At 27.5% G+C, this 13,654-nt stretch overlaps 3 protein-coding genes across 12 annotated transcripts; 1 reads left to right on the forward strand and 2 right to left on the reverse strand.

The window, feature by feature from the left end:
- Positions 1-78: 78 nt before the first annotated feature.
- Moca-cyp (nuclear cyclophilin protein Moca-cyp) lies at positions 79-4,957 on the reverse strand. 5 transcript variants are annotated; one of them, XM_085657511.1, is made up of 9 exons: positions 4,830-4,957; positions 3,700-4,000; positions 3,388-3,475; positions 2,179-2,208; positions 1,963-2,108; positions 1,768-1,855; positions 1,424-1,676; positions 1,042-1,137; positions 79-975 (listed from the first exon to the last, which is right to left on the reverse strand). In XM_085657511.1, the coding sequence occupies exons 2-9, from the start codon at positions 3,980-3,982 to the stop codon at positions 283-285; spliced, it is 1,677 nt and encodes a 558-aa protein (XP_085513637.1). In that variant the 5' UTR covers positions 3,983-4,000; positions 4,830-4,957; the 3' UTR covers positions 79-282. The 5 variants fall into 5 exon arrangements, with proteins under 5 accessions (XP_085513637.1, XP_085513622.1, XP_085513619.1 ...); XM_085657496.1 differs by lacking the exon at positions 4,830-4,957 and adding an exon at positions 4,166-4,483; XM_085657493.1 differs by lacking the exon at positions 4,830-4,957 and adding an exon at positions 4,163-4,483.
- A 670-nt stretch (positions 4,958-5,627) lies between these two features.
- LOC146873287 (transmembrane and ubiquitin-like domain-containing protein 1) lies at positions 5,628-8,797 on the forward strand. 6 transcript variants are annotated; one of them, XM_085657562.1, is made up of 5 exons: positions 5,628-5,787; positions 6,479-6,790; positions 6,938-7,235; positions 7,318-7,597; positions 8,477-8,797. In XM_085657562.1, exons 2-5 carry the CDS (start codon positions 6,493-6,495, stop codon positions 8,489-8,491), a joined length of 891 nt encoding a protein of 296 aa, XP_085513688.1. In that variant the 5' UTR covers positions 5,628-5,787; positions 6,479-6,492; the 3' UTR covers positions 8,492-8,797. The 6 variants fall into 6 exon arrangements, with proteins under 6 accessions (XP_085513688.1, XP_085513670.1, XP_085513684.1 ...); XM_085657544.1 differs by lacking the exon at positions 8,477-8,797 and having other exon boundaries at positions 7,318-8,371; XM_085657558.1 differs by lacking the exons at positions 5,628-5,787; positions 8,477-8,797 and adding an exon at positions 5,804-5,929 and having other exon boundaries at positions 7,318-8,373.
- A 594-nt stretch (positions 8,798-9,391) lies between these two features.
- Positions 9,392-13,613, reverse strand: IleRS (Isoleucyl-tRNA synthetase). The gene has a single exon (XM_085657461.1). The coding sequence runs from the start codon at positions 13,342-13,344 to the stop codon at positions 9,571-9,573; it is 3,774 nt and encodes a 1,257-aa protein (XP_085513587.1). The 5' UTR covers positions 13,345-13,613; the 3' UTR covers positions 9,392-9,570.
- Positions 13,614-13,654: the final 41 nt, after the last annotated feature.

The raw sequence follows: 13,654 nt of genomic DNA on the forward strand, positions 1-13,654 counted from the left end.
TTTATCGATTAAACTTATAATTACAAAAAATGAACAAGTGTTAAAGAAAGGATTTTAAATAAATACACGAAAACCTAATAACTTGCCAAAAAATAGTACTTATTTTTATTATATAATTTATCAAGATTCAGACGAAAAATGTGCATGATGTATTACAAATACAGAATTAAGAAAACATTATAATGTAAGGTTTATTTTTATGAAGAGGTATCAGCACTTCCATGCTATTATTTTGTATTCCTTTTTGAATGAGTGTGAAAAGAAAATAAAGACAAAAATTATTCATTCTTTAGTGTGCTGACTACTGGAACTGCTTGAACGTGAATGTCGTTTAAATTTTGGTTGATCTACAGAGTCAGAAACATTCTGATTCTTCTTTGGTTTATCCCTATTAAAATAAGATGTATTTCCATCTGTATCATGTTGTGTATTAGATGTACCTCTCCTGTAATCGTTGCGTCTATCATAATATCTATAATTATCTCTGCCAAATCTGTTCGTTCTATATGAATCACGCCTACGAGGAGAATAATTTCTCCTACTTCTTCTATCACGACTAGATCTGCGATCATAATCTCTATCTCTCGATCTCTGACGACCTCTTGATCTAGAGCGTCTACTGCTACGTCTCTTGGTTCTATCTCTCGAATCGTATCTATCGCATCGATTCGTTTCATGTTTGATAGACTTCTCATTTTTACGTTTTGTATCTACTTTATCATTTGATGTAATTTCATTAATATCCAAATTTTTATTTACATTATCTTCGTTCTCTTGTACGCTTTTATTTGTAGTATTTTTTTCTTCTGTTTGATCATTTTCTTTATTTTCCAATTGTTCGGGTATACACGCGCTACTTTCAAATTTTTCCATTAAATAATTATCTTTATCAACTCGCTCTTCAAACTTATCTATTTTATCATCTTCGGATTTGCCTCCTTCTTCTTCCTTTTTTAATCGTTCCTTTTCCAATTTCTAAAAACAAGATTTGAATAAACGTAACAATTTATCTATATTAAATGTTATAGTTTTGAAACATACCTGAAATTCATGTAATTTAATAGTACGATTTTGTGCTTGTTTCCAATGTGGTGGAGTTACACTTCTAGAGCGGCTTCGCGAAGGAGTGTGATAACGCTGGAATTTGTAAAAATTAAAAATAGTAATTTATGATGTATTACTTTTTAAATTTATTTCATGATGAAATTGACATTAAGTCCCTTTACACAAATATTCAATCATTTTAAAAGTCTTCTTACAGATGTACCCATTCATTTATGTACTACTATAGATGTAAAAAAAGAAATCGTATATCGTTTGCCTAATTTGTAGATTAGTAACATAAAACAGATTATTAAAAAAAGTGACATGAGATAAATCATTATATTTTTACTTTTAAAATAAAAAGATCACGAATACTTACAAATACACCTCGTCCTTTAAAGACACGTCCAGTTTTTCTACGTAATCGTATACGTTCCCTGCCAAAATGTTGTCGAAATTCCTTTTGATTAGCATTATTTGTAGGTCCTGCCCTATATAAAAATTTATTTGCAGGAACCTCAGGTATCTCATCAGGATCAATTTTTGTAACAGATACAAGTGGATGAGGCTTCTCATTTTCATCTTCGTTTGAATCATGGATTTCACCATCTTCTGATTTAGCCCTTTTCTTACTAATGTGTAATATAAGCATATAATATACGAAATATAAAAGAGTCATGTTATATTACAATAATAACGAGAATAATTTTAATTTTTTTATACCTCTTCTTATTTCTTTTTTTTTTGCTTTTCTCTGCATGAGAATCTGAATCTGATTCTGAAGAGCTACGCTTTGATTCGTGTTTTTTTCCTACAAACAAATTAATTTATTTAAGAATTATTATACTAAATATTCTTTTTTATATCCCCCATATATCACCTAAAATTGAAAATTTCATAAAAATTCATATTACTGACCTTTACTTTTAGTTTTCAATACTAATTCTCCACAATTTACAACCTTAGCATCCTGCAATGGACGAGACATACGATCAACAGGTAAACCCTCAATGTGCATAACAACTTCCTGGCCAGACACTACTTCTCCAAAAACGACGTGGACACTATTTTATGAGAATTCCATTAAAAATCTATACAATATCAATTTAATTATTTATTTTATTATTTACTCACTTGTCGAGGTGAGGCGCTGGTTGTGTTGTACTACAACAACAAAATATGATTAAGGTGATGAGAGATGAACAGAAAGAGCCAGCGTTCAGTGGTCATTGTGTTGTAGTAGTGGTGTGCAGACCCTTCCCTCATGACTACACAAAAACATGGCTATAGTTATTCATTCTTTCACATTTAATATTATTACTATTCTTTTCAAGATTCTCTGCAAGTCCTATGTGTAATAATGAATGTTCCAAATACATTTTAGTGGAACAAGATAAGTAGTATGATAAAACTTAAAATTAAAAACGTCTATTTAAGTTTTATTCGCTTTATACTATGTAGCATTACTTTTTATAAACATAACAATTCGCCCAGCTATTTGTATTTAATTTCACTCCCTTTTTTGGATATCTAGTATCACCACCATCAACTAATATAGATAATAATTTCTTAATTATATAAAATATCATATAAATTGTTATTAAAATTGTTATATAAAACTAATAGTAACATGCAAAAATAATCTTAATAAATAAAAAAACAAAAATACACTATATGTATGAAGAACTTTTTTGATACATTTATAGAACTAGTATAATACAGAATGATAAGAACTATATTTCTTTTTTAATTACTTGATAAAGTAGTATATGTCATCTATTGGCGGATTTAATCTTCAATTAAAGCCTGAGGCATTAGCCATATTTGGGACCCCGTTAAAATAAATCAATTATGCACAATATACATTTTCTCAATTCAACTTTTCATGCAAACGATGAAATGAGAAATACGTTTTCCAAAATCGGTAATAGTCGCAAAAATAGAAATAAAAATAATATACCAGGACAACCATTAAATTAAATTCATTTTATCGTGTGGGGCCCCTATCTTATGATACTTGAGATGATTGCATCCACCTGCGTAAATCTGCCACTGATGTCATCATATACAAGTAACTTTTTTTATATTCAGAAAATTATTATAAATGAAACTACAGACAAAGAACAGTTTTGTCAACTGTTAGTGATTAAATAGTTTAGTAATTATATATATGTAATATATGTAATTTGTAAATATAAATTTACTAAATAAATCTCCATTTTAATACACGGAACATATTGTTGTATTAAATAAAGGAATAGTCTACAATACCATTTTATATACTATAAAATAATAATCTATTGAAACAATTATACACATGCATATACTAATCTTTTTACTTACATAAAAAATTGTGATCCATTTGTATCTTTACCACGATTTGCCATTGACAATAAAAATGGCTTATTATGCTTCAAAATAAAATTTTCATCTGTAAGAATATTATTATTAACAGAGAGAGAGAGAGAGAGAGGGGGGGGGAGAAAGAAAGGGAGGGAGAGAGAGAGAGAGAGAGGGAGGGAGGCAGAGTGAGAAAAAAGGAGGGAGAGAGAAAGGGGAAGAGAGAGAGAGAGGGAGAGAGAGAGAGATTCAAAAATATTAAATTATTAGACAAAATATAACGTTGTTTATACTACATTAAATTTATATTTTTACCTGCAAATATACCGCCATAGATAGATTCTCCGCCAGTACCATTACCTACTACAAAATCTCCACCTTGAATCATAAAATCTTTCACAACTCTATGAAACACTATTCCTTTGTAATGTAATGGTTTCCCTGTTGTTTTCCCATCTCCTCTTTCACCAGTAGATAGTGCACGAAAATTTTCGCATGTAATGGGACATACATCAGCAAAGAGTTCAAAGATTATACGGCCCATAGGAAGGCCACCTACTTCTATATCAAAGAAAACTCTTGGATTGACGTTGACCATGATGTACTTTTTTATATCCTACAGAATAAAAAAAATTAGTTTTAATCTAAGTTTAATGATCAATACAGAAATATAGGTTACGCTAATGAATTATTAAAAATGATGAGTTCATTAAATGAATGAAATATCTGCCATTTTTAACACGTGATTAATGATTGTATATAACTCTTAATGTACTACCACTATTTCGATATCCAATTATTTGCCTCTTTCTATGCTAAATATCTGCTTAAACCGGAAAACCGTACAAACTTCACCTAAGCGTTAAGCTTTATAAACGTGGCAGAACGTTGAAAAATGGTTGCTAAATAAGTACAGTTATATCAAGAAGTAATGAAATATATACCGTCTATATTTATAAACTTAACTACTTTTTTCTTCTGATACACTTAGAACATAAATTATTTATTAACAATACATTACAACTATTCGAATTTGTTTAACGAAACTCCTATATATCACCATTAAGAATATCGAGGAATGGAAAGAGGAAATTATAGTAGTTTGTACTTCGTATTGAAGAGGGCGATGTTAACAAGCAATTTCATCACGCACGTAAATTGTCATGTAGTCACATGGAAACAAGCACGGAGCAAAAATCTTTTGGCGTCATGATACAAAACGAGAGCGTGAGGATGCTATTTTGATAGTAGTTTCCTTTCGGAAATAGGACTTTAAGATATAAATAACTGCTCTCTAAGATTTACATTTGTAATAATATTTTTATTGCGATTATTACTATTCTATATCTCATTCTTACTCGTATATGGATGAACGTTAAATTGTACACAGTTGTTTACTCAATTTAGAAATATATTAATTATTTCTTATAGATTTTTTTACACACCTTATTGAACTGAAGTTTTCCTTTTATTTCCAATCTTAATTATCAATTTTAATTGAAATTATATGTATATACAATTCTATTTTCCTCTGTCCAATCTATCTTATTACATTTTTGATATCTTACTATTGAACTGAGATCTTATACATATTGCGCTTAAATAGCATACTTTTACTATATTGTAAAAAATGTCGACTGATGGGCAAATATATCGGAAAGGCATAAAGTGATTGGTGCTATTCAATTAAAAATCTTATAAGTTGTAAAGCTGTTTGTTCTGCTGAATGCAACCAATAGTAATTGTTTACATCAAGCTAGCAATAATCTGAGTCTGAAATTAGCGTTTGATGAAAGTTCGCATTTAAATTTATTTGTATTCACACTTATTTAATATATATCATTTTTCTGGATAACGATTATATTGCATTTATAAATAATTATATTATATATATTGGCAAATTATTTAAAATTTAAGCTTTCGTTTAGTACCAGATTAGTAGTAATAGTTATCCAGATAAAAGCAGTTATGTACTAAAATTTTTTATATCATTTTATATCATTTATGTATTATTTGAAGAAAATACATTTTCCTTTAATTTAATTTAACAGTTGATTAAAAGATTGTCTATCATATTTTTTTAAGAATAAAGATAATCATGAAAAAAGTAAATTATTTCTTTTATTAGAATCTTTGATTGAAATAAATTCTCAAACTTTATTTCTAGGAACTTTAGTTAAAGCACTACATATTTTCTACAAATGAAAAGTAAGCAAAGCTATTGATGCAGCGAGTATATACAGCGAATATATACACATACGTATTTTTCTTTCTAATGGCTCTAGTATATTACTTGCTAAATAAGGACCAATCTTCAAATATATAAATTATCAATATATAAATATTGTTGAAGATGATCACCCATTTCCTTAATAATTTTTTAAACATACTGTAAATAGATACGTAAGTTTCCGCTATCATCTACTATATACGTATATACGTATTTCTATGGTTTCTTGCTTTTTCGTATTGATAACAGCTTGAACATGTTTCGTAAATAATATATGTTGCTGCTTGTCATAAAGTATCTACGTCATGCACAGATGTATATAGATACGATATTTATAGCTGTTTTGTCAACTATATTTTTTATTCTATTAAATTAGTTATGATTTTTGTAAATTAATACAACCACGGCCTTGATTGTGGTATAAATAAATATAGTCGTAAACAAGATTAAAAAAAAGTGTAATTTAGTATATAATTTACAACAACGCGTGTGTTTTAATATGTAGAAAGATAAAGGCTTTTTTAATTTTACTTTTATTTTATCTTTTCAAAAAGTTTGTAGTAATTGTATATTTCTTTTCCTCTTTTCTCTTAATATTTTTTCATATTGCAATAAGAATTACATATAGTGACCTTAACCTTTAATAGCAATTTGGTTGCATAAGGAAAAATGATTTAAACTAATAAGAAGGTCGTCTCTTTGTTTATAAGTTTTTTATTTATTATCTATAAATAAACAGATTTTTTATTGATATTCAACATAACATATTTAATTTTTCTTTTTTGTTTTATTTTTCAATTGCAAATTTGTAATGAAATTTTATAGAAAAGATATTTACAAATCATTTTTTATATGTTCTTGCAGATTACTAAAACAAGATGTCTTTAATAGAAGGTGTTGGTGATGAAGTTACAGATTTTTTTATTGCTTTGAGTATCATATTGGTGGCTTGGTTCGCATGGTGTTCTACAAATATTGCAGATCAACCAATAATACGCACAGTACTTATATTGCAACATCGAACACGCACAAGTATTACAGAATTAAGAGCAAATCAGAATACCAATACTCTTAATCAATCTCGTAATTTGGAAATATCAGATGAAGATTCTATGGAAACGAATACTATTGAAAGTAATAATTCAGAAGCAAGCTGTCCGGAAACATCTATTGCAGGTATTAAGTATCAGTTGTATATCAGCAGTATATATATAATAATAATAATAATAATAATAATAATAATAATAATAATAATAATAATAATAATAATAATAATAATAATATATGATTTGAATTTTTAATTTTTAATTTTATATATATTAGATGTTACTGCTCCAGCATTACGAAGAGTAGCAGAAGCTACCACTTCTGAAGAGGTCCTCATTGAAACTATGGATTCTTTTAATAATGAAGAGACAATAGTGTTAAAAAAATCTAATGAGGAAAATTCTACAGATGAATCTAATAAACCCGAGTCAATGTGTCCTAGTACAACAGGATGTACAACTGAAAACTTGTCGACTGCCAATGCTAATGAAATTACTATAAAACTGAAATTTATAAATGATGATCAAAAAGTAGTAACCGGAAGTCTTAAGGAAATGCTTGGAGACTTCAAAAGGTAAATTATATTTATTTGTAATACTAATTATAATGAATATATTGATATAGAAAAATCTTATTTTGCTCATAATATTTTTTAGGCGACATTTTCGAGTAGAACTTGATTCACAAAAACTGGTGCGCTTAGTATTTAAAGGTCAAGTGCTTCAACCAGATAGCCAAACATTAGAACGATGTGGTCTTTATAATCATTGTGTAGTTCATTGCTTAGTACATCAACCACGGCCAGCTACAACATCATCACGGCCGCATACATTAGATGAGTCATCAATTTATTTCAATCCACAGACTTTCCAAGATCTCCCTGCGGGTAATGGAATCAGCTCAGTACATAATGAATGGGATTTAAGCAGGCTTTTAGTGAGCATTTTGACTCTTATCTTAGGTCTTGCTTGGTATTCTCGTTACCACTATGCGCAATTATTTACTGCGACAACTACACTTGCATTATATGCACTCACTGCAATATTTACGGTTTCTTTATTTAGCAATTTTTTCCCTGATCAAGATAGCATTAGAAATATTGAATGAATTGATGTTACTGTCTTATTATTCAAACAATTGTGTGAACAAATTTTACCGATTATAAGTAAGTAAAAGAAATGGACCTTCAGCACTCATCTTACTTATTGATTTATGCAGAAACATCGTCGGATATAATGAATAAACAAATAAAAGAATTTGATTTTTTTAATAGCTTGGAAGTTTAATACTTGAAATAAAATGAAGAGTAAAAACTTAAACAAGTGATTAATATATATGTATAATAATGTAGTAAAATATGAAGTCTTTATTGAATTATTTGTTAGCTTTAATGATTACTAATAATTTCTAAAGAAAAGAAACAAAAATTCAAAATATTTACATACTTATTGATTATTTTATGAAAAAAGTAGCAACCAAGAGGATAAAATGTGGTTGCATGCTGGTGCTTTCTTATGTTATTCTTTGTTCAATTACTTTTATGTATTTGTCAATATAATTATTACTTTTGATATACATGATTGATACATTGGATTATTACTTTTCAAAAGATATTTATATTTATAAATACATTTAAAAAGTCATTACTGGCATTTGAAACTGTTGATGACTGTTAAATGTAATAATATATATTATTATAAATGTATTAATAATACAATTAGTAAACAAAATAAATTATAAAATATATATACTTATCATATGTCATAATTAAATATGAGTATTAAAAAAAAAATATCTAATTATCTTATGTTGCAGCTATTTCTAATGTGAAAATATTTGCAAGTGAAGTGATCCAGATGCAAGTAATAAGTCATTTTATTATTGAAATGATTTAAATAAGTGTAACTTTGCTTTTTAAACATGAATCATAGTCACATTCCAATTGATATAATAGTACTTATTATGGAAAGAAATAACGAAATTACGATAATCACAATTTTAAAAGTGTTTCGTGTTATTTCTTAGTTTTTAAAAAGGAAATGATATATTTACATATTAAAGTATATCACATGATATATAAAATGTCTTCTTTATGTGTTTAGTATAATTAAATATTTTCTCTGTAATAATTTTGTTTGTTTTAATGTTGGTGCAATTAAAGCAAAGTATATATAATTATCTTTGAAAGAATTTATAATAGGAAAATAATACACAATATAATGACTTATTTATAATTTTGTAAAGTACTACAGAATAAAGTGATCTATTATGTAATTATTTCTGATATTTTTGATATTATTAGTCAATGTTATTAAAGTATAACAAAAAATATCTATATATTTCAAACGTGTTTCTTACATTCATGTGTTGTGTAAGAAATATAGAAAACTTGAAAAATTCAGTGAATAATAGAATTGTAATTGTTTAATATAATATGAATAAATTTTTATTTATTTGATATTTTTTTACATGTCTATTTTTATGAATCTACTTTAATGGTTATGATCAGTTGTATATTATGTATATTATAATTCTATAAATTATTTCAATATCATATTACATCGTTAAACATTTATTAGATAAATTAAAATATTAGAGATTAAAAATCTATTATTTCCACATTATTAATTGTTTATTTATTTATGTCTCCTCATATACAACATATTTTTTTTCTTATGTTATTGTTTTATAATGTATAAATAGTTAATATTTTATAAATTTTATGAATAGAATAAATAAGTGATAATGCATGACAATAGATGGTATATAATAAGTAATTTTTATTTTTGAATTATTTGTAACAAATTGAAAACATATGATGTGATTTTAAAAGAATTAATCAGTTGAATAATATATGTTATTCATATCTTTTTGGGTTATATATTTTCAAAATTTGGGTTATATTATTTTCAAAAATGACTAATATTTATTGTTTTAGTATGTAATTCTAATATGGATGATACATTTGGAAGGGAAAATACAGTATCATTTGATGTAAATAAAGCATGTATATATTGTTTTAATGAAAGCATATCTAATGTACAATTTCCTTGAGGATTTTCTAGAAGTATACTAGTTTTTTTATTATCATTAATTATATTAAGAAAATGACAATTAGGAGACTTAAAATCAACTATTGATGGATTTGCTAATGTGCCAATTTTAACCACTTGAATAGTTTTTTTATTTAATGAAGCAATATCTGTATTATTTGTAAGTAGCTTTCCATCAACATATAGGTCATAAGTAAATCCATAAATTCCAAATATAATATCTATATTCTGTCTTAATTGTTCATACGAAATTAAAGTTGTAAGTTCAAGTGTTTCTACTTCTAATAAAATTGTACCTGCAGGATTAGTAGCACCAAATCTTGGCTTTATATTAATTAATTCGACATTAACATATTTTGAAAATGGTTCAACTTCTGTTATATTATTTTTAAGTGTGCTTTCTATTTTACTCTTAACAAGTATAAGTTTCATATCAATACCTTTAATATTCTGCATTTCTTCAAGAATAATATTATTATTATTTGACAATTCAGATATATGTTTTTGAGGAGTTTTAGTTGCATTTTCAATAAATTCTTTATGACTGAGAATTACTTTAGCTAAATTACTAGCTACATTTGGAATTTCATAATAAACAATTGCTTCATCAGATGGTATCAATTGTGCTTTTTTTCTTAATTTCTGTATTCTATTAATTATTTCTCTTGCTATTCCTTCATTTTGCATACATTCATCAGGTGTAATTCCTAGAAGAATCAATATATTTCCTTCACTGTGGGCTTCATATTGCTTAGAAAGTTCTTCAGCCATTGGACCAGTGAAATTAAACATTAAGCGTAAATCACCCTCACTAAGCTTATGACCTTGTATTATAATTTCCTTTGAAGTTATAAATTGTTGTAGTTGTTCATCTGACAATTCTTTAATAGCTTGTGTAACAGATTTAAATTCTCCTTTTAAACGTGCACCTAATATTTTATGATCAGGTTCAGCTCGTAAAGTTACACCATATTTTTCTTTATCTGTTGTAATTATTAATTCTTTTACATTTAATTCTTCGAGTATGTATGATTTTAATGAAACAATATCTTTCAAAACATTGTTATCTTGATGAATAACAACAATATTTGGTAAAGGATATTTTACAGGAATAGTTTTTCTATCTCTTACAATTCTGCCTAATTCAATGATAATTTGCATATAGGATACTGATTTTTCAATACTTTCATCAATTAAATGGATGGATGGATCAGGAATCATTTGATAATGAACACTATCCATATTAGTATTACAATCAGGTGGAAGTAGTTTTGACAAACGTTGAAACATAAACTCTGTTAAAAATGGAATGAATGGTGCGTTAATTTTCACCATTGTGTAAAGTATACAATATAAAGTATTCAATGCATTTTGGCAATCAATAGTACCACTTTCACCTTTTATTCGTCTTCTGTTCATTCTTACATACCAATTAGTAAGATTATCTATGTATTTAATTAAATGAGGTACTACAGTATATAGTTTATATGCTTGCATTTCTTGTTTAAGAAGTTTCAGCAATGTTTGTGTAAAAGATATTATCCACTTATCCATTATATTGTTAGAGCAACTATTAGTAATATTCTTATATATAAATTTAGTTTTTTCCTCTCTTTCAAATCTTTCAATATTTTGCATTAAAAATCGAAATGCATTATACCAAGGAAGAAACACATCTTTTATTATATCTCTGACTCCTTCTTCTTTGAATCTTAAATTTTCTGCTCTAACAACAGGTGAATTGATTAAGTACAATCTAAGAGCATCTGCTCCATACTTGTCAATAACCTCAATGGGATCAGGATAATTCTTCTTGCGTTTTGACATTTTTTGTCCATCAGATGCTAAAATTAAACCACTGGCAACAAGATTTTTAAATGGTGCTTTGCCAAAAAGTGCAGTAGATATAACAAGAAGGGTATAAAACCAGCCTCGAGTTTGATCAATGCCTTCTGCTATAAAATCTGCAGGAAAACTTTCTTCAAAATTGTTTGGATCTTCAAATGGATAATGCATTTGTGCATATGGCATAGAACCAGATTCAAACCAACAATCAAATACTTCTGGTACACGCCGTAAAGGTGGATATCCTGACCGTACAGATGGAATGGTCAAATGATCTATATTTTCTCTATGGATATCAGTCACTTTTGTATTACTTAATTTCTCCAATTCTTTAATACTTCCAACACATACAACTTCTTGACCATCTTCAGAAATCCATAGAGGTATAGGATTACCCCAATATCTATTTCTACTAATTGCCCAATCTCTAGCATCTCGCAACCAATTACCAAATCTCTTATCTTTGACATAATCTGGTACCCAATAAGTATCAGCATTGGCCATTAATAATTTGTCCTTTATAGCTTCAACCCTAATAAACCATGATGGTACGGCCTTATAAATTAATGGTGTATCAGATCGCCAACAATACGGATAACTGTGTTTAATAGGGTTACTATAAACTAATCTATTATTAGCTTGAAGATATTTTATAATATCTTTATCCGCATCCTTCACATATTTCTCTTTAAAATCATAAACTGGATCTGTAAAACAACCACGACTATCGATAGGACATACAATTTTTTGATCCTTTGTTATAACACCTGCATTTAAACAACATCTGTAATCATCTTCTCCAAAATAAGGCGCTTGATGTACAATACCGGTTCCACTTTCTGCAGTAACATAATTATCATTTAATATTACAAAAGCACCTTTTTGTCTTAACTGAACAAAATAAGGAAAAAGTGGTTGATATTGTTTCCCTTTTAAATCTGATCCTTTTCTTTTTCCACATACAGTATAAAGATCTTTAGATTTATAAATCAGACTTAAAGAAGATTCTAATAAAATATAGATATTATTAGATTTATTATCCTTTACTTCTATATATTCAAAAGCAGGATTACAACATAACGCCAGGTTGCTAGGTAAAGTCCAGGGAGTTGTTGTCCATGCTAGAATAGATATATCTGGTTCATCTACCAAAGGAAATGCTACTACTACAGATGGATCTACAACATCCTTGTAATTTTGACCAGATTCAAAATTTGATAGAGGTGTAGTGCATCCAGTAGAATATGGCATTACCTTAACACCTTGATAAACAAGCCCTTTATTGTATAATTCCTTAAAAATCCACCATATAGACTCCATGTACCATGGATACAATGTTTTATAATCATTTTGGAAATCTATCCATCTACCAATTCTACCAACTATTTTCTCCCATTCTGTAGCATATCTCATTACAATACTTCTGCATTCTTTATTATAGTTTTTAATACCAATTTTTGCAACATCATCTGAACTTTTGATATTCAAAGTTTTATCTATTTCAAATTCGACAGGTAAACCATGTGTATCCCATCCAAATCTTCTTTCAACATGATACCCACATTGATGAGCATACCTTGTTATAATATCCTTTATTGTTCCAGCTAGTATATGTCCATAATGAGGTAAACCAGTTGCGAAAGGTGGACCATCATAGAATGAATATTTCGGTTTACCTTTCGACAATCTTAAACTATTTTGAAATACATCCAATTTTTTCCATAATTCTAAAATTATTTCTTCTTCTTTCGAAAAATTTATCGTCTCTGATAGTTTCTCTATCATTTTAAAATGATTTTTTTATCCACCTTTAGTCTGTAACTATTCAACGTCTGTTACAAAGCGTAATAATGAAATTCTATTAGGTTATGAATTAATGTATTGAACTACGTAGTACGAAATCATAAAAGAAACACAAAATCTGTAAAAGTTAGATGTAGGTGAGGTTATCGTATTCATTTAGAATTTTCGCACACAGTGCAACCAAATAAAAGAACGATCTAAATAGGATACTACTTTTTGATTCGTTAAATGCCGACGTATCCATATAGACTTTTAGAAAGAAATATTTTTTTTGCACCAATAGATAAATTTA

This window comes from Vespa mandarinia, chromosome 1 (assembly GCF_050613455.1).
Source record: "Vespa mandarinia isolate Hongniang chromosome 1, ASM5061345v1, whole genome shotgun sequence".
Taxonomy (NCBI): Eukaryota; Metazoa; Arthropoda; class Insecta; order Hymenoptera; family Vespidae; genus Vespa; species Vespa mandarinia.

What these genes read in the sequence shown, in the direction of transcription:
- Moca-cyp (XM_085657511.1), bottom strand. Translation starts at nt 3,982, where the DNA reads ATGGTCAACGTCAATCCAAGAGTTTTCTTTGATATAGAAGTAGGTGGC. An exon ending in CTATGGCGGTATATTTGCAG is followed by an intron (nt 3,476 to 3,699) that starts GTAAAAATATAA and finishes ATATTCTTACAG; the next exon opens with ATGAAAATTTTATTTTGAAG. An exon ending in TTAAATTACATGAATTTCAG is followed by an intron (nt 976 to 1,041) that starts GTATGTTTCAAA and finishes TCTTGTTTTTAG; the next exon opens with AAATTGGAAAAGGAACGATT.
- LOC146873287 (XM_085657544.1), top strand. Translation starts at nt 6,493, where the DNA reads ATGTCTTTAATAGAAGGTGTTGGTGATGAAGTTACAGATTTTTTTATT. An exon ending in TCCGGAAACATCTATTGCAG is followed by an intron (nt 6,791 to 6,937) that starts GTATTAAGTATC and finishes TATATATATTAG; the next exon opens with ATGTTACTGCTCCAGCATTA. An exon ending in ATGCTTGGAGACTTCAAAAG is followed by an intron (nt 7,236 to 7,317) that starts GTAAATTATATT and finishes AATATTTTTTAG; the next exon opens with GCGACATTTTCGAGTAGAAC.
- IleRS (XM_085657461.1), bottom strand. Translation starts at nt 13,344, where the DNA reads ATGATAGAGAAACTATCAGAGACGATAAATTTTTCGAAAGAAGAAGAA.